The 23,959-nt window shown below is 47.3% G+C and overlaps 1 protein-coding gene across 1 annotated transcript in view; it reads left to right on the top strand.

Moving 5' to 3' along the window:
- The first annotated feature begins 4,407 nt into the window (after positions 1–4,407).
- Positions 4,408–23,959, top strand: part of LAMB2 (laminin subunit beta 2) — a 59,660-nt gene continuing 40,108 nt past the window's right edge. The window contains exons 1-7 of the mRNA XM_084840566.1: positions 4,408–4,903; positions 10,661–10,830; positions 12,101–12,236; positions 15,509–15,582; positions 19,716–19,904; positions 20,491–20,554; positions 22,782–22,984. Coding sequence (XP_084696692.1) covers positions 4,876–4,903; positions 10,661–10,830; positions 12,101–12,236; positions 15,509–15,582; positions 19,716–19,904; positions 20,491–20,554; positions 22,782–22,984 — 864 coding nt within the window. The 5' untranslated portion in view covers positions 4,408–4,875. The remainder of the gene's footprint in view (positions 4,904–10,660; positions 10,831–12,100; positions 12,237–15,508; positions 15,583–19,715; positions 19,905–20,490; positions 20,555–22,781; positions 22,985–23,959) is intronic.

The raw sequence follows: 23,959 nt of genomic DNA, 5'->3' as shown, positions 1-23,959 counted from the left end.
ATGGGCTGATCTATTGCCTTCATGCCCTGCTTGTAAACTTCTCAGAAACATCTGTCTACAATTGGGTACAGAATACTAGACTAGAGAGACCTTTTGTCCAAATTATCTAGCAGGAGTGTTCTTATATTATCCTGACCATCCTTGGCACAACAGAAGGACTCTGGCAGCAGCATCCAAAAATTAGCAGTGCCAGTTCCAAGCAAACTGGGGCTGCTTCCAAATCGGTGGCCCCAAGTGCTAATAAATACAGTCTTCCATACAGTCTGCAGCCTTCCGCTGTAATCTAAAAGTGGGATTGCAATTGACTTTCCACATTATCAGGGCTATTGCACTTTTTGTGTATGGTCATCCCATTATGTTCCGTCCATACCATTGAGCATGACACAGCTGCTGTGGGTGGGTAAGGTCTAATTTACCTGAGCGACTACTAAACAAAAACAAAAAAACCCCTAAATTGATCATTTAGTGCTAAGAGCTTATTATTCACTTAAGAATGGTTTAACCATTGCTACCCGTGAAATAAAAGAAACCAAGCAATTGTTTGGGATTGGAAGTGTACATTGCAAGTGTTTAGTTAGAAAAAAACACACTTTGCTAAAATGGTGGTGACTGGAAAAATTATAGTGTATAATACGCCCTACAACATTTGATAATTTATGTGGTATTTCACTAATATTTTAATATATTTTTAAATGGCCAGAAAAGCATTTTAGGGCTAATTAAAAGACTGATAAAACATTAACAGGGTTATAAAACGGCACCCACCGCAAAGGTTATAGTGAATGTGTGCTGAACTATGGTAGGTCATTGCCCACCTTAAAACCACATCTCTTTTAAAAAGATGCTACAGTAGCATTGGGGCATCTACACCTGTGGAGACTGCACTGTTCTTCCATCCTTCTCAAAAAGTTGGACTTTCTACAGTAAGAAAAAAGACAGAAATACTGGGAAAACACAAGAGGATTACAAATGGATGACAATGTCATGTGGATTCCCTGTAAAATGTGAGTGAACAAGGCATGGCGATTCCACACTAGTGTGGAAGCAGCCCAGGACCAGTGGTTACCATTATAGGGACTCATCTCCCAGGGAAGACAATGCATGACTTGTTAACTCCAGTTTAGTGCTCCTGAACATGGAGGTCCCATATAGATATCATGCTTAATAGCCACCAATAGAGAAATTCCTCGAATACAGGACTAATCCGTCTTTAAATCTATCCAAGCCAGTGGTCATCCCCACATTTTGTCACAGTGAATTGCACAAATGACATACATGTTGTGTGAAGGAATCCCTTCCTTTGCCTATCCTGAATCTGCCACCAGTTAGGATGCCTTGTATAGGCTAAAGACAGTTATCCTTGAATCTGCCCCTTCTCTGCATTTCTTGAAGATTTCTGTAAGCAGGAGCCATGCATCTACATTCTCTGATGCAAAGAATGCATCACGATATTCTTTGGTGCATTTAGTTGAATGCAGAGGGTACCCTGATGTGCAACACATGTAGACCTCCTCCCTACAAAAAGCCAAGCAATAAATTAAATATGCACATTTGTGCAAATGAGGGGTCCTGATTTTGAATGGCAGTCACATATTCAGGTAACTCTGGAGTTAGGCCTAATGCAACCTTGGTGATTAAGTAAAGATCTAGGGTTAAAATCCTAAGGACATTTACTAGAGAATAACTTAGTGGGCATACTTCTGAGTAAACATGATTATGCTTGTACTGCATATGTGTCTACAATATAACATGTTAAGAAAACATGGTTGTTGGTGGGTAACCATTCAGAGATGGTTAAAAATTCTTCCACGATTACCTGTAAATAAATGCATGCATCATGATATGATGAAACAGAGACACACATGTTGGAAAGAACTATTAGGGCGCAATCCTATCCAGATGGCTGTCAACCTCTGAACTTGGAGGCTGAAGGGCATCCTACGCAGAACAGGAGGAGTGCGGAGGCCATCTTTGCCTTTGCTCTCGTCCCACTCTTAAGTTTTGGCTAGATGGGTCCTTTTCTGGTCTAGCTGGGGCTCTGTGGAGTGGGAGGGAAGGAGGCTGGGGTGACCAGAGGATTCTTCATAAGCCAGCCTCCCCAATCTCTTCCCCTCCCTGCCCATAAAACTGCCCCTTTCCCTCGGAGAGGCAGCTGGCGCAGTTCTCTCTGCGCCAGCTGCGAGGGGGAGGAGGCAAGGAGCTCAGACCCCTGGGCCTGAGGTTGGAGCACTGTCTCTGACCTTGGATCTAGGAATCTGAAAAATCCTATGGCCCTTCAGGCGCTGTCTGGGGACCATAGGATTGCTGCCTTAGTGCTGCCATACCCATCCATCCACTCGGGCGGATGTGTATGGACCCATGTACAAGTGCAGCAAAACACAGGGATGTTTTACATTTGGGCCCATATAAAAATTGTGTAAATTCACGGTAAAGACTCTGGAGTGAACTGGGATGCGACCAACATGACTGACAGTGTAGGGTTTCATCTTTTTAATGGCTTGAACAGCTATGTGACAGGAAGAAATTCAGTAAGTGGAGCTTTCCAGTCACTGTATCTCCATGCTGGGGAAAGCTGCGCCCATTCAGTTTCTGTCTGTCATGATGAGGTGACATAATACATTTCTACTGGAAAATATTCCCCCAATTGAACAATCTCTTTAATTCCTCCACGTGGCAAAGATTTTCCTCATGGCTGTTTTAAGAAATGACTCTCGTTTTCATTGCAGCTCAGTGGTATTCCCTGAGTCAATGCCTGGGACAAACTCATGATAAAGATGCTGGGATTCAGCTAGAAATAGCCTTGCACTGGGCCATGTGACTAGCTTTAAAATAGCCTGGTTATGTTTTATCAGTTTAAACAAGACTGGCAGTAGGCAAGGTTTGATGATATGGTGTCCCACCTTGTGACTATGGGGTAAAGCACCAGATTATAAACAAATTAAGTTATACAAATGAGCAATAGGCTTTGAAAAACATGCCTTTAATACAGAGGTTTACAACTTCTTGCCCTTCTAATTGTTTTGGGCCTACAACTCCAATGATCCCTTACCACTGGGTATGCTGATTAGGGCTGATGGGAGTTGTAGGCCAAAACATCTGGGCCACAAGTTACCCACCATTGCTTTAATAGCTTCAGGGAAAAATTCAACAGGTAATGCTTTCCTCTTCTCATTTCTGAGCCAGCCAAAGCTTCAGCTGTACCTGTGTTCAGAGGTCTTTCCCCTCAAATAACTTCTCCATCAGGAAACTCACTGGGCAAGTTTGCACATCATGATAAACCATCCTGAAAATATGGTGGGTTGGTTGTTCACTTTCTACCCACTGTACTAACAACAATCAGGCGCTCTGTGGCTTGCCGTGGCTTGTTTCCCCCTTAGTCCTCCTGCCCATTCCCAGCACGTATCCCATGGCCTTTGCAGCACAACCTTAGTAGTCTACCCAGCTACTCCGCTAATGAACGCATTTGAGCTCATTCGCGGAATAGAGGCTTTTTTGCAGATTTTTTTTCACCTTCGGGGAGAGTTGTGCATATTTAACGTTATTTATTTTTCACCTTTGGGGAGTTTTGTGCAAATGTAACTTAAAAAAAAAACTTTCAGGGAGATTTGTGCAAATCCGCTAAAGTACAGTAAACTACTCTGCTTTCGTGCAGAAATAAATAATTAAAAATAACATTTTGTTGTTGTTGTTCATTAAACTTGCATAAATCTTCCTAAGGTGAAAAAATCCGTGTCGCTGTCTAGGGAGGCAACGAAGTGGAGTAAATTGACTAGTGTCATTTCAAGATGTAATAGAAACAGGATATTGTTAGTGAGATTGCAAGGAGCAGCCAGCACAGTTTTTTGCCACTCTTGCCAGGTGCCTCTCTCGCCCTTTTGAACAAGTGATGCTGAAGTGATTTTGCCAGGTTCAGATGTCACAACAAGCTACCATAAACCCTACTACAAGCCATGGGTTCCCAGGACGGCTTGTTTGTGAAAAACAATCCACAACAGAAAAGTTGCACTGGGTTCAGACATCACGCTAAGCCACCTTACAAACACCCATGGTGCCAGCCCACTATGGCTTAGCGTCACATGCAAACCAGGACTGTGTGACTGTTGGCAACTCACTGTCTCCCAGGCTAGCCCATCTCACAGGGCTACTCCTATCACGATAAAATGAGATAACGATCTTGTGACCTGCTCTTTGAATGAGCAGGAAAGAATTCTAAATAAATCAGTGCATGGAAATGCTTTATGTTATGTTTATAAAATGCTGCAGTGCTTAGCTAGCATTCGACCAGAGCTAAATATGCTCGGTAGCAAAGAGTTTAGTACTCGCCAACACCACCAAACAAACAACAAATAAACTATTGGTCAGATCACAAAAACAAACCAACCGAGTTTGCAGCCCCTGGCGCTGTGCATCGCGGTGTGTGTGTGTGCATGAGTGTGTTAATGGCCGTGGCTTCATGCTGCACCAGATCCTCGTACAATCCGCCCCGCGCTTTTCTTTCGGCCTTGTTGCTAACTTTTTCCAACTAAGTTTAACATTTGGTTGAGTCCTGGCGGCGCGAGAGAGGAGCTGGCTTCTTTCTGGGGGGCGGGCGAGCGCTAGGGGGCAGCGGCTGATGGTGACTCTGGGCGGGTTGCCGGGAGGACAGAGGCGCTGGGCTTGGATGAGCAACCGAGGCTGCGGGAGGAAGGGCGGCTCGACGGGAGCGGCCTGGCATTGGGAAGGGGTCCTCCTCCCCGTCCTCCCCTCGCGACTGATCCCGGGCCCAGTTCCCCGCCTTGTTCTTCATCCCTTTGGGTTTTGTCTCCGGACCGTAAGAGGAGCGAGTCCCTTCTCCGGGCGCTCTCTATCCACTCAGCGCGGCGCCAAGTTGCCCCAATGAGGCTGTGGGGTTTGCTGCTTGCAGGTGAGTCCCCCTCAAGTCCACATCTCTTCCCCCCCACCCGCCCCGGGAGGGGGAGGAAAGGGCCGGAGACATGATGGCACCTGTCTGCCAAAAACGATGCTCGCTTGGGAGGTGGGCAGCGGGCAGTTCTCAGGGGTGGCTGAACGGGGAGCCTCTACACGGGCGAGAGGCTCGGAGCGAGCACTGCACGTGAAATGGCTGCGTGCGTGTTGGCGGCGTGTGGTGTGTCCCAGCATTGCCACCTCAGGTCCTTTTATTTCTCGGGGTCAGGCCCCGATAGACAGACCCCTGTGTCACAGTGCCACCCTAGCCCTTCCTTCATAGGAAGGGGCTGCTGGTACCCAAAGCTCAGGAAGCATCTTTCCACCTCACACAAACACCCTGCCTGCTCCTCATAGATCAGCCACCCTAATGGGGCACCGACAGAGCTCTGCTGCCGCTTGTGTGGTACTGGAGCTGGGGAATGCTGCACCCGGCAAACCCCAATCCTTTGCATACCACAGGGCATCCTTCGCCAGCCTAGTGCCCCCCAGATGTTTTGGACTTCAACTCCCATTAGCCCCAGCCAGCTTGGCCAATGGCCAGGAATGCTGGGAGTTGTAATCTAAAACATCGGGAGGGCGCCAGGCCGGGGAAGGCTGGCATAGGGTAAAGGGTTGGGGGCACAGGGTTTTCTGACTCTACCCTCACCCTCCAACTGCTTCCAAAACGGCATACATAGAACTTTCCCCAACCTGGTGTCCTCCAGATGGCCGTGCTGGCTGGGGATGGTGAGAGTTGTAGTCCAACACATCCAAAGGGCACGAGGTTCAGGAAGGTTGGTAGTCTTTTTATAATAATAATAATAATAATTTATATTTCTAATCCACCCAATAACTAATGTTCGCTAGGCGGATTACAAAGAGTAATCCGCCCAGAGTACTAGTGGTACGTGGTGATCTGGATTATATTGATCAAGGTGTGTGTGTGTGTCTTTGAGATGTCGGGATCCTTTGGATAAGGGTGGGTTTCCCATCTGGCCCTATGATTCTAAATGCTGGATGGATTAATGTCTGCCCCAGCCTAGAATGCCCCACTTTTTATTATGGACAGAGTGCTCTATTGCCTTCCACAGTTGCATGACAGGAAGAAAATCCACAGGTGCTGCTTTCCCCAGCAGCAAGATGCGGCGAGGGGGAAAGCTGTGCCTCTTGATTTTCTACCTATCAAACCTACCTCCAGTTCTCTCAAACAAGCAGCCCAATCCTATTTAGGACCATGCAGAGGAAACTCCCCCAGACTAAGGATACAACATTCTCTGAGGTAACTGTGTGTAGGATTGCACCGTACGTTATGACTGCTGGGGGGCTTGCATTACACTGGGGTTGCCTGTACGGTCCCTCTGCTAACATGGGGCACTGCCTGATACCTTATTCACAAGATCTCGATCTCTCTCTGTGTGTGTGCGAATAATATATGTAAGTAGGAGAGATCCCCTTATTCTTGACTTTGGCAAAGGTTTCAGCATCTGAGAGGTAACTGGGTCTCCCTTTTCTTTGGTTCTTGAACTGGGCATTATCAGCAGTATGTACATAATCACACTATTTAACCCCATATTAATTTATTTGGAATAAGTGTTACCCTTTTGATTAATTCTCATAATCACTCCTGCTTCACTTGCCATCTATCGAAAGAGTAGAAGCCTCACTTGGGGCTACCACAAGAGGTATGTTAAGGGGCAAAACTGACATGTTAGGTGTGTGTTTTCAGGTGCAATTTGATAGGAACTATTTGACATGCCTTAGTCACCCTATCATCTTAACAATTAGGACGGTTAAAGAATATATATTTTCCTACCCTTTCAATTCATGCTAACTGGTGGGGTTGGGATCCTAATCTGTGCTTGTGAATATGAATCCAGGAGGTGGCTGTTATTCCAGGGGGTTTAATCCAAAGTAAAACAATGTGTAGAGGTGCAGCTAGGTAAATTTAGACTCTGCGCTTAATGACCTAATGGGGAGACCTTTTAGGCATCCATCTCTACTGCTTCAGTTGTGAACTACACAACTAAAATTTCTCTTCTTCCTCCTGATATGTTTGAACAATAACAGCAAAACTGTTGGCCAACCCTGATTTTTAAAAAAATCGGGGCATCATTTAGTTTTGCATTGCACTTATATTATAGTACCACCAGGACCACAGAAATGGAGCTGGCTTCTGCTGTCCTGATGCCTGCACCACCTGCTGCTCCCTGGGTGGTCCTTTGTGGGGTCCCTGGGCTCCGGGAACCTGAACTTTGGCCCTAGAGTCCAGTCCTAGCTGCACCACTGACAATGCGGTAGTCTCTGTGTTGTGTAAGCAGTTTTCAATATCCACCCTTGAGCCTCCGTTTCCCCACCCCGCCCTTCATTTTGGGGAGCTGGGTCTCTCTGTGCCCCTGTCCTACTGCCTCTAGAGTGATGTGGGGCATGGTCTGTGTATCCCCCACCCCCAATCTCCAATTCCCAGCCAACCTTCCTGCTGGGGAAGCCGTGCACCCAACCCCACCAGTTGGAGTCTTTGTCCTTGACTCCCTTTGAAGCTCTGGCTGTAGGGGATTTGAGGCTCAGGGAGCTGGCAGGGTGCCTGGGAGCAGCCAGCAATGCATAGGGGGGTGGGGGGGGTGGGGGGGACAGGAAGGATTCCACACCTGCTGTACAAATCAGCAGCTGCAGGAGTCCTGGCTGCAATGATACGGTGGGGAATATGCAGGCAGAAGAAGGCATAGTCCTTGATGTCTCTTTCACAGCCACAGTACCCCCGCCCCCATTTCCCTTGCCAGTCTGCCGCAGGGGTCGGGGAAGGCCTGGGCATCCAGCGGGACCCAAATGTGCCTGAGCTGTGATCCCTGCATGGTGCTGTGTGCTGCTGCCTCCCTCCGACAGGCTCTCCCTGATGGACATGTTCTCTGAAACTCAGCCATCCTTCACGATTCAACCCCCGGCCCCCACATCCCTGGCTCAGGGCCAGCCTGCCTGGCCAAACAACAGAGCCAATCCCCGGCAGGGTTATTTCTGGCAGCGCTGCAGCTTCCGCTCCCGGGCCCCATGGAAAGGAGGGGAGCACGAGGGCAGCAGAGGCTGGCGGAGACATGTCACCCTCCAGCCCCACCCTTGCATGAGCAACAGAAACAGGTGGAATTGTGTTGAGGGGGGTGCTGGTGTGGGTGTCTGAGGAAAGGAAGCTCAGCTCTGTGTGAAAGAAACCCGGGAGCCTCTGATGCCAGTAGTGTGGTTGGGAGCTGTGCTGGGTTGGGAGCACCGAGCCACCTGGTCCTAGGTGTGGCTGTATTCAAACAGCAATACTCATGCTGCTAGAGAGCCATATCGGGCATCTTTAGCCTGCATGGTGTTTCGCATTATGCATCATGTTTTTGTCCTCTGAGTAATCGGTCATTATGATTCCCATTTTATAGACGGAAAACTGAATGACTTGTCCAAGGCCACACAGCAACCGGGTTTGCATGATCACCACAGCCCACCGGGGCTTAAATAAGCCATGGTGGGTTGCGATGTGTGCCGGGCGACTTTTGAATATTCGCGTCTTGTCTGAACCCGGCAAGAGTGGGTTGTTGGCCTGGTTAGAAACCACCCAGAACCCATGGGCTGTTTTAGCGTTCTGGGTGAGTTGTTAACCGTTGCCAACAACCCGCCCTCACTGGGTTTGGTTGAAACGACAAGTCGCAGTTGTGGCTTGAATATTCAAAATGGCCGCCTGCATTAAATAAGCCATGTTGGGCTGCTTGATCGTGCAAACCGGCCCAGTGACCCGATTCACCTGATGGCCTGTTGTAGGGTTATTTGACCGTTGTTTTCTCCTCAAACAAACCATGCCAAGGTTTGGACAACATGAAAAGCCACATGCAGGTAATTAGGGAAATGGCAGCCAGCACGTTCCGCCGATTAAAACAAGCTTATCTGATTGTGCGAACCAGCCCAATGAGTCCCTGGCAGAGGTGGAATTTCAACCCAGGCCTAAGACCAACTTTGGATTCTTTGGATATTATGTCATAGGAACATAGAAAGCTGCCTTATACTGAGTCAGACCATTGGCTCATCTAGCCCAGTGCTGTCGACACTGACTGGCAGCGGTGGTTCTCCAGGGTTTCAGGCAAGATTCTTCCCTAGCCCACCTGGACTTACCAGGCATTGAACCTCGGACTTTCTGCATGCAAAGCAGCTGCTCTACCACTGAGCTACAGCCTCTCCCCAATGATCCCTCACTTTTCCTTTAGAAAACTCATAAACATTGGGAGAAAATAATTGGGACCTTTAAATCCCAGTAATAAAGAAAATAAAAATAAACAAAAATGAAATTTCTGTGTCAAAGAAACCCAGATTCTCCATTCCAAAAAATTATGCTGTACAGCGGTAGTAGACAAATGTGGTAATTTTATACAGGCATGTATGCTTTGCTCTGAACCAAATAGTTTAGGTGTTGGTTTGAATTTCTTGGGAGGGGGGATGACAATGGAGTGGTTATAGGTAGCTATGTATGTGAGTAGATAGGAAATAGGTGTGTGTGAATAAAGGAACTTGTCTGATGGCCAAGTGGAAGGAGCAAGAGCCAGAGAATGCACAAGAGTATTTTGTTTGCTAATCGCAGTCCATATATTGTCAAGAAAAAAAAGACATTCAAAGTAGCATATCAGATGGCAATGCCCATAAACTGCTCTTACAGGAAAGCCTATTGTCCAAAAAACAAAAGGAATCAATCGGATATACTTTTATGTAAACTGTTTCCTCAGGAATCTGAAAAAAAAAATCATCAAAATCTTTATAAGAGTGCGTTGACGACATGCTATTTAATTTGTGTGTCATCCAGCCAAATTTACCATTCTTGAAGTTCTACTGATTTCATTGGCAAAGCTGTGCACACTTGTGCAAGCACCGAGTCATTACTGACCCCTAGAAGGACGCCGTTTTTCCTCGGCGTTTTCCTGGCAGACTGTATAGCGGGGTGGTTTGCCATTGCCTTTAATTCAACAGTGCTTACTTATGAGTAAACATGCACAGAATTGGGCTTTAAATCTCTCACTGAAATTAGTAGGACTTTAAGGGAGCAATCCTATGCACGTTTAGACAGAAAAAGGTCCTACAACTCCCAGCTTTCCCCAGCCAGTACTGCTGGCTGCAGAATGCTGGGAGTTGTAGGACCTTTTACTGTCTAAACATGCAGAGGATTGCGCCCGTAAAAGTGCTTAGCTTTGGCTGGACTGCCTGTGCCTTTTATTTCTCATTCATCTGCTTTTTTTTTCAAAGGTATCTCATGAGGGCTGGAATCTTGCTTTTAAAAATAGACAAAAGTTAAGATTGTCAGCCTATGCTCCCTATGCTCTCCTAATTATTGGTGGTCAGCCATGACCTCAGATGCTGCTGTACTAATTACTCCTTAATATTTAGAAGTCCTTTCATAATAAGCCTGTGGACTTTCCCTGTCTTCCCTTTTCTTTTTTATGGATGTTAAATCCTCCACCACCTACTGTAGTCTAGTTTGAGGCCTGGCTTCCCTCTGAAGAACTGCACTGCAGGGAAACCCCTCCAGTAATCTTTGAAGTTGAAAACTCCCCTCATACCTTTCTGTTTCTGGAACACAGACTTTCTCTTGAGCGAACGAAAGCTTTGTTAAGTGGACTCTTGTCCCCTGCCCATGATGTAGGCCTAAACTGAGATAGACGCAGCCACAGCGTTCCTTGATCTGTACTCCCAATTTCTTCCTTGACCCTCCTTGTCTCCACAGTGCTGGGGGGAGCAATGTGCCAAGAGCCTGAGCCCCCCCATGGGTGTTCCCAAGGCAGCTGCTACCCGGCCACGGGAGATCTGCTGGTAGGTCGAGCTGATCGCCTCTCCGCCACCTCCACCTGTGGCCTGCGACGTCCCCAGCCCTACTGTATTGTCAGCCATTTGCAGGTGCGTGTTGCGTAGCAAAGGGAGGTGGGCACAGTGGCTGGTGATGGGAATGTGTGTGTCAGGATAGCACTGGCATCTGATAAGGAAAAGCTGGGCAGTCAGACCATATATCCCTGCCTGGGCAAGCGGGTGAGATGACTGCCCCAAACTACAGTGGAATGGAGTGGGTGGGACTGGGTGTGGGGACTTTGGATGTAATCGGAGGGAGCAGCATTTGGGGTTTGTTGTTGTGCTGGGCATTGCCCAGGGCCAATGGCATTCCATGCTTAGAGATGTGTTCTGTTGAACACAGCTGCATCCTTTGCATTGTTGTTGGGTTAACTGCTGGGTTGTTTAGCCTCCAAACAACCCTGCGGTCCGGGTTCAGATGACAGGCCAAGCAACCTACGGCAGATCTGCTCATGGTTTGGTGAGGAAAAGCAGAAGTGGCGGGCATGCTGCAGGCAGCGCGTCTGGTCTGTCCGTTCCCCACAGCCCATGGGTTGTTTAAACCATGGGCTGTCATGTTGTGTGAACCGGCCCAATGTATGCAGGTAATTGCTTATTTTTGCAAAATGGATTCTGTTTCTCGCTAGCTATGGGAGAAGAACTAAGACCAGGGATTCTCCAGTTCGAATCCCTACTCAGTTCTGAATCTCACTTGGTGGCTTTGGCCCCATCACACTCTCTCACTCTCCCTTGGCCCAATCTACCCCCACTGGATTGTTGTGAGGTTAGAAAATGGGCAGCGGGGGAGACATAAGAACGTAAGAGCCCTGCTGTATCAGACCAAGGATCCATCTAGTCCTGCCTTCTGTTCACACAGGGGCCAACCAGCTGCCCCGATGGGAAACTCACAAGCAGGAGCTGAGTGCAACAGCACCCTCCCTCCCATGTTCCCCAGCAGCTGGTGTACATAGGTTTACCGCCTCTGACTGTGTGCACCATCCTGAACTCCTTGGAGGAAGGGCTGGAGAAAAATGTCATAAATAATAAAACGATAAATAACAAGGAGCTTCACAAAGTGTTACATACACGTATGCATTGGTAACTGGAGTTCCTGCTCACTGGCTTCTGAGATTTCACCAGACCTTGCTTTGCTCACCCATGTTCAGGGCTTATCTCTGCAGCCACAATGGCTGAAAAGTTTTGTGTGCGCATCATGTGCACGTGTGTAGTGAAAGCTGAGTTTCCTTAGATGCGGAATTCTGCGCCGAATCCCTTGCATGCGGAGCGCAGTGATGGGGAGGACACACCGCTCAGCACATGGGTGACTCTGTCTCTTTAACAGGATGAGAAAAAGTGCTTTACGTGTGACTCCCGTCGGCCCTACGAGTCCATGTCAAACCCTAACAGCCATCGCATTGAGAATGTGATAACTGCCTTTGCACGCTATCGCAAGAAGGCCTGGTGGCAGTCAGAGAATGGTAAGCAATGGAAGCCTCATCCCTACTAGGCTGACATTATTTCACTTTTGCACTGTGTGCAAGGAACTGTACAAAAAACAAACAAACCCAGAACACAGATTGGTTTGTTTCTTTTAAAAGGGTTTTTTAATTGTTAAACTGTTAGTGCTGTTAGCTGCTGTGGTTCCTGACAGACATCTGGCAGTTGTTAGGGAGTACCCAGTATGCTCTCTATCCCAGCACCCAACACTCGTTTCTGAATCTGTAACTCCTTTCAACTGCATTTAAATTGTTTTTTATCTGAGCCATGAGAGCTAGCGACCTGGAGTTGGATCCAAAGCCTCCCCTCCTCCTCCAGAAGGAGTCTTCCTCTGTCAGAGGAAGGGAACCTTTGGATCCAACTTTTTTTCAGAAAGGAAAAGTTCGGATCTCAAGATTCAACATCATGCAACAGGCTTTTTGGCCGAGCAGAGTTTTAGGCCTCCCACCCTTCTCCTCTTGCTATATCTATTCATTTGCACCATGAATGTAGCAATAAGTCTGCCCATCACATCCTACAGTAGATAATACCCTGTCAAGGGCATTACAGTCCAAAGTTATAGCAGGCAATCCCTCATTGCTCCTCTGGGGAGAAATCACGCCATCTGTGCGCGTGTGTGTGTCCTTCCTTCCTCTGGGGCTATACGTTGCCCTGTGGCAAGCCTGTCGCACAGCTGGGCGAACTCACCATGCCCTTCGTACGTGGGCAGGAAGCCCGTGCAGAGTGTGCTCTTTGTTCAGGACATGGCCTGGCTGGAGCAGCAGTGCAGAGGGTGCCCCCAGAGTCCTGTTGCTTTCCTTTCTCTCCCACGCAGAGGAAATGCTGAATCATACCCAACTGAGTCCCTTCTGTTCCTGGAGCTTTGCCAGGCGGGGGTGGGGGGACAACACTGCTTCTCATAGGAACTTAGTGCTGGCAACTGGTCTCTGGCAGCCAGACCATCCATCCCAACATCCCAGGATGCCAGCATGGGGCACATGCAAATTATGGCCCTCATCATAAAATCTAAGGCCGCAGGCACAAGGTTATTTGGCTCTCCACATTGGTTCACCTGGAGTTGTTGGAACTCTTTGCTTCCATATTTACGTTCACACAACCCTGCCTACTAGAATCCCTTCTTTCTTCCAGAAGCATGCACTGAAGGGTGCACAGAACGTATCTTTCCACCAAGTCAGCTTCAAAAAATGTAAGAGCAGCAATATATAGTCAGTTAAAACACAACCAAAACAACAGCTTATACATTTTTATTATTCCATGTATATCCCGTCCGAGGTGGAGGTGGTGTACATCGTCCTCCTCCTCTCCATTTTATCCTCACAACAACCCTGTGAGGTGGGGTAGGCTGAGAGTCAGTGACTGGCCCGAAGTCACCCAATGAGTTTCATGGCTGAGTGGAGACTAGAACCCAGATCTCTCAAGGCTCAGTCCAACACTCTAACCACTACACCACACTGACTTTACATGTGCCACAATATTTTACCAGACCTAGTAAAACATCCTGTATAAGTACATTTACCACAGACACGTGAAAACGTGTCTAAGAAGAGGTTTTTACATTGGGCCCTTGTTACCAAGTGGCCTTTTTAACACGGATGTAGGCCCAAGTGTGTACCTTCAGACATGCATCCTGGGCAACTGGAGTGATTTTTTGAGCGCTGAGCATTCCAAAGCTTGGCACCTTAAGAGTAAAGGGGATTAGGAGAGTAAAGACACAGTTGCTTAATCAAGGAGTAATTTATTGAAAGGAATTGAAGCATGCATTCAAAAGATCAGGCTAAAGCAACAGGTACTTATTTATAGGGCTACATTGCATTCATACTGACTCATTATTAAGACAGACATGTTAAAAGCAATGGCTTGGTACAATTGACTAGCATGTGGGGGATGGGTGGGGGGCAGTAGTCTTGGCAGGAAGAGAAAGAGAAGGGAGATGGAGGTTGGTAATGCACTGAGCTGAACTTGTGAGCAAAGAGAGACAGCCAGCAAGCTGCTTACCTCCCTGGAGTCACACATGACAGGGCAAGGGATAGAAAAAGGAGCAGGCAATATCAGGGTGTTTGGTAACACCCTAAAGGCACAATCCTATGCATGTTTAGACAGAAAAAGTCCTACAACTCCCAGCATTCCCCTATCTCAACATATATAAGATTGCGCCCTGAAGGGCTCAGGTGGGAATTCAGGGAGCCACTGAAGAAAAGAATCACCTTCCCCAACTCTGGGGACTTCCTTTATAGGGGCATTTTAAACAGAGCTCCCTAACATGTAAATATGCTCTGTGTGTGAATTATTTATTTATTTAAAATATGTATACATTACCTTTTGGACATGGTCCCTCAAGGTAACAAAGACAATCAAATGTAAAAACTGATAAATAAAATAAGCCAATTATCTCACCTAGGCCATGCATAATGTAAGGCTGTTCTCTGTATCATGATGGCAGGGATGTGGATGCATTCCCTAACTTCCGTGATAGTGTCTTGTTGAACTCTGTGACTGGGTTCATACAACACGACAAGCCACACTCAAGGTTGAGTATGGGTTGAGTGTGGGTTGTTGAACCATGGGTTGTCATTGAAACATGGGTTGTTGTGTTGTGTGAACCCAGCCATGCTAACCAACCATGGTTTGTTAACCATGAGCAACCCACAAAGACAACCCATGGTGTGTTGTTGGGTTGTGAACTATGGGTTGTTCGTGGTTTGTTAGCGCGGGTGGAGTCGCACAACACAACAACCCACGTTTCAACGACAACCCATGATTCAATGACAACCCACATTCAACCCATGCTAGACCTTAAGTGTGGGTTATCGTGTTGTCTGAACCCCGCCACTATCTTAAGGAAATCCTTTCCATATTGACTCCTGGTATGAAGGGCTCTCTGGTGTAGGGGAGTCCTGGTGGGCTTGCCTGGTGGCAGCAACATCAGCAGGCAACTGTGTTCCAGTTGACAGCTGGGAGCTTCCATTTTAATTTCCTACAATGGCCCCAACATAGTGTCTCTCTGTGGCATTTTGGGCAATCAGAATGGTGGCTACCAGGTCCAGCTGACTGGAGCACAGTGGGTCCTGCCAGGGTGGAGGGGCCCTGGCAGCTGCCTGAGTATGTAACATAAGAACAAGACGTGGGGACTGCATTTGTGGGCCCTCAGGTTGCAGGGCCTGGACCTATGCCCAGTGGTCCAGCCCTAACAGCACCACTGAAAACCACTTTCCTACTGAATGCCTCACATGCACCTCTGCCTGTGTCTCTCCAGGTGTGGAGCAGGTCAGCATCCGCTTGGACCTGGAGGCCGAGTTCCACTTCACTCACCTCATCATGACTTTCAAGGTATGTCCCATTCGGAAAGAGCTGGGCGTCTTCTCCAGCAGAGGGTTCCATGCTTCCGTCTTCGTCAGGCAGCACCAGTGAACTTCTGCTTTTGTGCTTCTGTCACCGTGTGCATTTCCTCACGGGGAGGAGCCATAGCTCAGCGGTCGAGCACCCGCTTGCGGGCAGAAGGTCCCAGGTTCAGTCCATGGCCTCTTCAGCTAAAAGGATTGGGTGGTGGATGTTGGGAAAGACCCCTGAGACCCCGGAGAGCCACTGGCAGACAGACACTGGGCTCGACGGACCACTGCTCTGACTCGGTATACGACGGCTTTCTGCATTCGCACAAGAGAGAATCTACTCCCCTTCTTAGTGCCAAAGTAGATGCAGTGTTTGTCATACAGGTTGACTTCCTTTGCATGGCCAGTTTTGTTTTTTGTTTTTTAAAGAAGTAGCCAGTGCCAGGGTTGAGCCAGATCATGACCATGGTGTGGTGGGAGGTGGGGCTTGCACTCTTTGCCTCCACAACACTCCTGATTGGAATCCACCTTCCCCACATGCGCCTGCTACTTGCACTGGGAGGAAAGTTCTGATTGGGATGATGGCAGGGGCAAAATGAGCCACACTAGTTTGGCCCTAAGTGCACGACATCTGCCGTGCGAGGTAGCTGTCTCGACTGACTTCATGGGAAATGCCTCTGCATGCCATCTCCTTTTTTCAGACATGGAAAGATTGTGGGGAAAAGGGGGAGAATTGCTTGCTGGTGCCTGTCGCTTCAGCATTTTTTTATCATGTGGGAAAACATCCAAGGGGATGGCTATCTTCATCATTACAGAAGTGGAATAAATTGACATCAGTGCAGGACAACTCCTTCTCCCTCTTTTAAATACCCTCACAGACGTGGTGTTGCCATCATATTCTGGACATTCTGCTTTTATTGACATTGCAGAAGAGAAGATCTGGGGAAATTCCCTTCGACTTGGCAGGGAGATATGGGGCTGGATTTCTTTTTCTTTTCTTTTTTTGTGCGGTTAATTATGTTCCAGTGCCCCAAAATGAAAAAAATCAAAAAGAGAATGTTGTCGTGAAATATTTTCTCTTGGAATGAGCCGAGCCTAAAAATTAAACAAGGGAATTATTAAACTGCCATTTCCAGGAACATGTTAGTAAATGCTTTGTTACCTAACAGTGATTTGTAGGATGGCTGCAGCTCCATAGCACATGTAATATTCTGCATATTTGTCATCGCTTAAAGGAAGATCTAAGGTGCAATCCCATGCATGTGTAGACTGAAGAAAGCCCTACAAGTCTCAGCAGTGCTGGCTCGGGCATGCTGGGCGCTGTAGGACTTTTTTCATCTAAACATGCATGGGATTGCACCCTTAAAAAATTGTGGGAAGAATCCAATGGGATGCTTATGCCCCCACTGATTCTCTTGAGCCCCACTGATGCTGTTGTGCGAGTGGTGGATCCTGCTGATTGCATCGCACGAGTGGGACCCAGAGGAAGCCCCGAAATGAGCAGGAACTCTTGTTTATGATTGGTGGGGCGTGAAGCAACCTGCAGAAGCATAAGTGCCCTGTTGTGTACCGCCCTGTACCAGTGCACTAAAGAATTCTCTTCTTTGTGCTAATGAAGTTATATATCATATATCTCTATGCCCCCAAAACAGAATAAAGTTTAGTTTTAAAAGCAGCTAATTACTGTAGAGGTTTCAGTATTTTTTTCCTTCCGATATTTTTTTCCCCTGTGAGGCAAAAAGGAAAAGACTTCATTTCAGAACCTATTATTGCTTTGTATTGTCCTCTTTATTGGCTCCCCTTCTCTCCTTCTCTTCATTTTAAACTTCTTTCTATTGGCTTGATTGGCTGTTGAATACGGGTGCTGACTGTTAATCCATGTTCCCTCACTGAGGTTTAGCTTAGTTCTGGCTCAGCTTATAAGTGGTATTGTGGCATACTCTTATTTGTGACTGAAGGTGGTGCTTTATACTGAAATATTTCACCTCTTAAAATGTGTGTGTGCGCATGAAAGATAGAAAGACTAACAAGAGTATTCAAAAATATAGAGAGACATTTTTTAAATGTATTTTTTTAATTTAAAAATTTTAAATCTATGAATTTATAAACTTTATATATTTATAAACCAGATGTGCTACTGGTAGTCATTTCCTCTGTCTTGGAATGCTTTTTTGTATTCGCATTCGCATGTTCTCTAATCTGTTCTTCTCTTCCTCTGTATGTTCCTCATAGGAATCTGCCTTAGACCAGGGGAGACCATTGGTCCATCTTGCCTAGCGCTGCCTACTCTGACTGGCAGCTGCCCTTCAGGGTCTCAGGCAGAGAAGGGGTCACTCATCACCTGCTACCTGATCCTTTGAACCAGAGATGCCAGGCATTGAACCTGGGACCAGTGGAGACTGGTGGCACTGAAGTTAATCTCCAAAACAGGCCCAGCACCTTGGATAGCTCCTTTAGAGTTCTGGCTGGTTCTGACTGAACCCCAGAGCAGTTTTACTGCCCCACTGACAATGGAGCTACCAGCCTCCACTGCTTGGCCCTTCCTTCTGCATGCAGGGTAGGGGCTCTAGCACTGAGCTATGGTTAGGGAGGCATGAGAAATTAATTTCTGTTTATTTTTCGACCGGGATTTATCCAGTTCACACTTTCTGGACCAAACACGAACTCAGACCCAATCTGTGATCGAAGTCCATACATTTCGGAGCTTGCAGTGTGATTCGCAGACCCCCCTGCCTCAAGTGTTTGACAGTGTGTGTACATTTGAAAAATGCACATGAAAAAAGTGTACTTTTGAAAAATGCGCACAAATATGCTTTAATCAATGAGAGAAGAATGCACATATTTCAAAGATGCATACAACTAATGCATACATTTGGAAAAAATGCACAAAAATATGCATGGATTTTCATACAAAGAGAAAAAAATGACGCTTGCAATCTGATATGGACTTGAGTCGGAATGAGCTTTGAGATGGAATTCAGAGAACTTCAGCGAGCTCGAGTTTTGCTGATTCTTACATCTCCAGCTATGCTCATCCCTCAGACCATTGGCTCTATGGTCACCAATCTTCTAGTTAAACCCAAAACAATTCTCTCTCTCCTCCTTGCCTAAGTCCCTCTTCCCTTGTTATTTACTATCGCTGGAATGCCCTTCTGCTTGACATCCGACTTTCTCCCTATGGGTGCTTCCAGACAAGCCTTTTATGGTGCCAATGCCCTGCCTCATTCACAGAATTTTATGGGGGGGTCCAGATGTCATCAACTTCCACTTGTAACCCTTCTACCATGTCTTCCTTTTTTTTCTTACCACAGTAAATACCCTAAGGAAGACAAAATAGCTGCACAGTGGCTTTGGATTGTTAGTACTAGGAGCCTTCCGTCTGGAGGCACCCTACGTTCAAGCACCTCTTTAAGCACATCTGTTCATCCTGGCCTATCCCAATTTATACTCTTTTCCTTTTTCCTTTCCTCCCTTCCCTAATGTATCTTTTCTTTAAGTTTAGGTTACAAGCCAACAAGCAGGGTATACATCGCCTAGCAATTATAGGTGCTTAAATAATAATAATAATAATAATAATAATAATAATATTAGTATTATCATCATCATTAATAATAATAATGTATGTTTAATTATTATAATTGTTATTTAATTATACAGTTATTATAATTGCTGTATAATTAAAGTTGTTATTTCTGTGTCTTCCAATTTTTCAGAAATTGAACATTTCTGCGCAGGCTGTTGTGTCTGCAAAGTCCAAATGGACACCTTTGTGTGTAGCTTCTCCTGGAAAATATAAATCCCTGTTTATAGAGCAGCAAGCCATTTTCTTTGGAAAATTTTAGCAAAGGAGTAGATCCCTATGGAACATACAGGTGGGAAGAAACCACAAAAAAAGTGACGTGTTGTTTAAGAAGACAAAAGGAATTACGGGTGGTTCATACGTATGCCTGTGATGTACCCCATAACATCCAGGGCCTGGTTCACCCATGTACATTTGTCCCCTGACAAGCGCCACATCAAGTGAGGACTTGCAGCTGTGAATGGGCTGTTGCAGATTATCATCCCCCCCCCCCCCGACTGACTGGGTGACTATTCTGGGCATGTTCAAGGCTCCCCACTTCTCTGCTCCCACAGACCTTTCGACCAGCAGCCATGTTGGTGGAGCGTTCAGCAGATTTTGGCCGCAGCTGGCAGGTGTACCGCTACTTTGCCTATGACTGTGCTGCCTCCTTCCCCACGGTCCCCCGTGGACCCTTGAGGCGGGTGGATGATGTCATCTGCGAGTCACGTTACTCAGACATTGAGCCCTCTACAGAGGGGGAGGTGAGTGCAGGGCAGGGCAGGGCACCCAGAGGAACAGGATTAGACATGGGGGGATGCTGACTAGGGGGTTTTAACTTCTTTCAGCCTGAGGGCCAAGTTCCATTTTTGAGATGCTGTCAGGGGCCGCGTTCCAGCGGTGGTCGAGGCTGAAAGCAAAATGTTGTGGGGCCAAAGGCAAAAGGAGCATGGCTCAAATGCCCAAATTACCAGCATATGGTAGCTTAAACCTCTTGACTGCCAGTAACTCAGCCTTCGGAGAGGCATTTTGACCTTTTACAATGGGGAAAAAACGGCAAAAGCCAGGAAACTACCAAACGATTTGTGGTTGGGGGAAAGGGGTGGGGCCAGAGGAAGGGGGCGTGGCCATCAAGGGAACCCTGGAGGGCCCCATTTGGCCTCCAGGCCTGAGGTTCTGTACCCCTGGTTTAGCCTCAAAATGCAGCATCAGAGAGATCATGTTGGTTATGCCTTGAAGTAGAGGCTAAGGGCAGGAGCTGCAGAGTTGGGTGTCCTAAGCAGGCTGTGGCCCTCGATTGGCACCCCCTGGCTTTTCTGTCTTATGACAGGTCTTTCTTCTTTGCTGCAGGTAATCTACAGGGTGCTGGATCCGGCTATCCACATCCGTGACCCCTACAGTCCAAAAATCCAGAGTGAGTCTCTCTGTGGGGAATGGGCTGAGAAGAGGAATGGGGAGTCAACTCGGGACAAGGAGAGGCTGGGCTCACAATAGATCCTGACTCCCCTTGAGAGGAGTTGGATTCCAGGGGCACCAATGGGATTCTGACCCCTGAAGAAGAGGGGCATCCTGGGATGTGTCTGCAGCAGCAAATATTTCCATGGTCTGACTGTGGCATTTTAGCCTTAAGGCACAACTCATGCCCCCCAAATGCAGTGATAAGGTGTCACACCGGTGTTGCTGCTCCCATTGTACAAACCCTACAAAAGACACACACAGGCCTCATGATCAACTCCCATAAAATTGGCTCTGCAGATGCGCCTCGGGTGATCTTGCACAGGCAGCTTGCGGGTAAGTCTTAAGAACCACCAACCCCTCAGTATGAACATGGCTGAGACTTTCATTCTCCTTTGGAGGGCCTCTGTTAGATCCCGTCACCATCTGAGGTACAGCGGTACTCTGGAGATGCTTTTGTGGCTCAGGATTTGGAAAGGCCTCTTGTTGGGACGCTTGGGCCCATTGTTATTTATTTACTTTTAGAATATATTATTCTGCCTTTCTGGTACAACATATCCAGGCGATGTACAATGATAAAGCTACAGGGAAAATAGAAATTAGGCTAAATCGATCAATTATACAATCATTGCCTGCTCTCAGGTGGGCAGTGAAGACTATTTTACTTAGGCAGGCTTTCTGGAACCCTGGTTTTAATGAGAACTTTGCTTCTGCTTTATACAATTGCTGTACTCTGTTTTAAATATGATTGCACATTTTGCATTTTGTTGTTTTACTCATGGAAATTGCCTTTAAGTTCCTTTGTAGAAAGGCAAGAAAGATAGAAGATAATTTAAATAATTATTACCAATAGGGACAATAATCAATGCCCACACACACAAATGAGAGAGAGAGAGAGAGAGAGAGAGTTCACGTTGTGTGCTCATTTGTAAAATAGCAGCTCATTAATGAGAGTGTTTTCCAAATACATGCACTCACACATTATGCATAGATTGGATCTGTTGATGATGGTCTCTCTTTGGTTAGAGGATTTTAAACAGAATATAAGAAGAGCCCTTCTGGATCAGACCAAAAGCCTGTCTAGTCCAGCATTCTGTTCCCACAGTGGCCAACCACATCCACCTCAGAAAGCCCACAAGCAGGACATGAGCGCAACAGCAACCTCTCGCTTGTGCTCCCAGCACCTGGTACGCAGAGGCATACTGCCTCTGATACCGGAGGCAATATATAGCCATCATGACTAGTACCCACTGATAGCCTTATCCTCCATGAAAACGATAGGTGAGCAACCTGTCCTTATCAGGGATGCTGCAGCAGTGGATGTCCAGCATCAGCAAGGACTAGATGACCTTTGAGGTCCCATCCAACTCTAAGATTCTTCTGAAAAGTATCCTTTTTCACACCAGATCCAGGTTCCTGAATGAATATGTTTCCAGCACAAACACTGGATCTTCGTCCTTCAGAGAATACATTCAAGACCAGGGGTGTGCCACGGGCAGCCCTTGGACTCTCTTTGTGTAGCCCACTGGCCCAGGGGAGTCCCACCCATTTTCCCTGCAGCCCAGCTTATCAGGGTCATGGGGGCACTTGAGCATCTCCCTTCCTCAGTGATCCCATCTCGTGTGTGCACGATGTGTGAACGTGTGTGCACAGTGAGTGTGCACATGTGTATATGTGAACGTACGCGCGCGTGTGTATACGCACGCAACCCACCGCCCGGCACCGCCTGTGGCATTTGGGGTCGAAAAGATTGCCCACTCCTGTTCTAGACAAACACTCCCAACAGAGGCTTCCAGTCCTAAGAGAGGGGATCACATACATGCATTCCCAAGTATTTAGCAACCTTGCTAATAATTCCCTGGGTTCCTAGCATGGTCTGCAGCTGGCCCTGTCTTTGGTTCTATTTGGGGCTGGTTAATTTTGGCTCTAGACATGTTTCTGCTTTGGCAATAGCTGGATTTAGCTATTGGCTCCAGGGGATGCGTCTGGAAAGCCACTGTCTTCCCCTGTGGTGTGCATTCTTCTGACTAATTCTAGCTGAGAGCTCATGGAGGCTGGCAAAACAGACATTTCACAGCCCAGAAAACCACCACCCAGTTGTTCTCCAGCGCTGATGCTTTTCTCCATCTTCCTTCTTTTCCGCTCGCTTGCTCGCTCACTCTGCCGCCCCAATCTCTGCCTCCCAGATCTCCTGAAGGTCACCAGTCTGCGGGTGAACTTGACCAAACTGCACACGCTGGGAGACAACCTGCTGGACTCGCGGCGAGAGATCAAGGAGAAGTATTACTATGCTGTGTACGAGATGGTGCTGCGGGGCAACTGCTTCTGCTATGGGCATGCCTCCGAGTGTGCCCCACTTGTGGGCAGCCCTGCTGATGTGGAGGGCATGGTAAGGCCTTCTCCCAGCTATATGGACACACCCTGCCCTGCGTTTCCCCATCAGTAGGGGCGCCAGCCCCTCCCACAAAGGTGGTTCCTATGCCTTTAATTTCTGCGTGTCATGGAAATGTTGAACAGAAACTGCACCTGCTGGATTTCTTCCTGCCATACAGCTGTTATTACAGGGCTAGGAGCTGGCAGTGCGAACATCCACCCATCTCTGCTTTCCTGTCTGGCCATTCTCTCATGTGTGTGACTCCCACCCACACTGTGCTCTAGCACAACCATTGGCCGTGCTGGCTGGGGATGATGGGAGTTGCAGTCCACCAACATATCTGGAGGGCCCCAGGCTGGGAAGGCTGCTCTAATGCCCCCATTCCATCTCTGCCTTCAATGTCTGCCATAAGGTTTATGTGGGGCTAACAGATGTTATACATCCCAAAGAAGTCCCTTGTTGAAGGGGTTTCCAGGTGGCTTGTTAGGCCACCCAGGTCCCTAGTTGACCCTGCAAGGACCAGGCATCAATACTTCTAAATATTGCTGAGCTACTGAGCAGACATATCTCATTTATGCTGCCTTCCATGATGAAAGAAAGGAGGGATGTAAACATAATCAAGTAAAACTGAACTGGCAACCAATGCTTGAACTCTGTGCTTTTGCCACAGCTGTGGTTTAGAAATTCTCCTTCTGCTAACTAAGGGAAGAGAGGAGGAACTACATAGAGCTCTGAAGCTTTGCCCTCTGACCATTGGAATATCTTCAGAATCTTCCTCCATCCTTTGAGATTTCCCCAAATGCACATGTTTTCAAGTTCATCATGAGGACTAGAATCATGCTTAAAAAAACCCCAGTTCCTTGGGGAGGCCAAATTCCATGGCAGACACCAAGTGCCACTTTTGAGTAATGCTCTCCTAAACATGCAGAATGTACACAGCCAACATGGCCTTTGTCCCTGTATTTAGGGTGGAAAGGTAACTTGCGTGGG

The sequence above is a fragment of the Heloderma suspectum genome, chromosome 2 (genome assembly GCF_057233095.1).
Source record: "Heloderma suspectum isolate Gila_16-S chromosome 2, 16-S_ref, whole genome shotgun sequence".
Classification (NCBI taxonomy): Eukaryota; Metazoa; Chordata; class Lepidosauria; order Squamata; family Helodermatidae; genus Heloderma; species Heloderma suspectum.
Note: the sequence above shows the minus strand (reverse complement) of the source record. Positions and strands in the feature narration are given on the sequence as shown.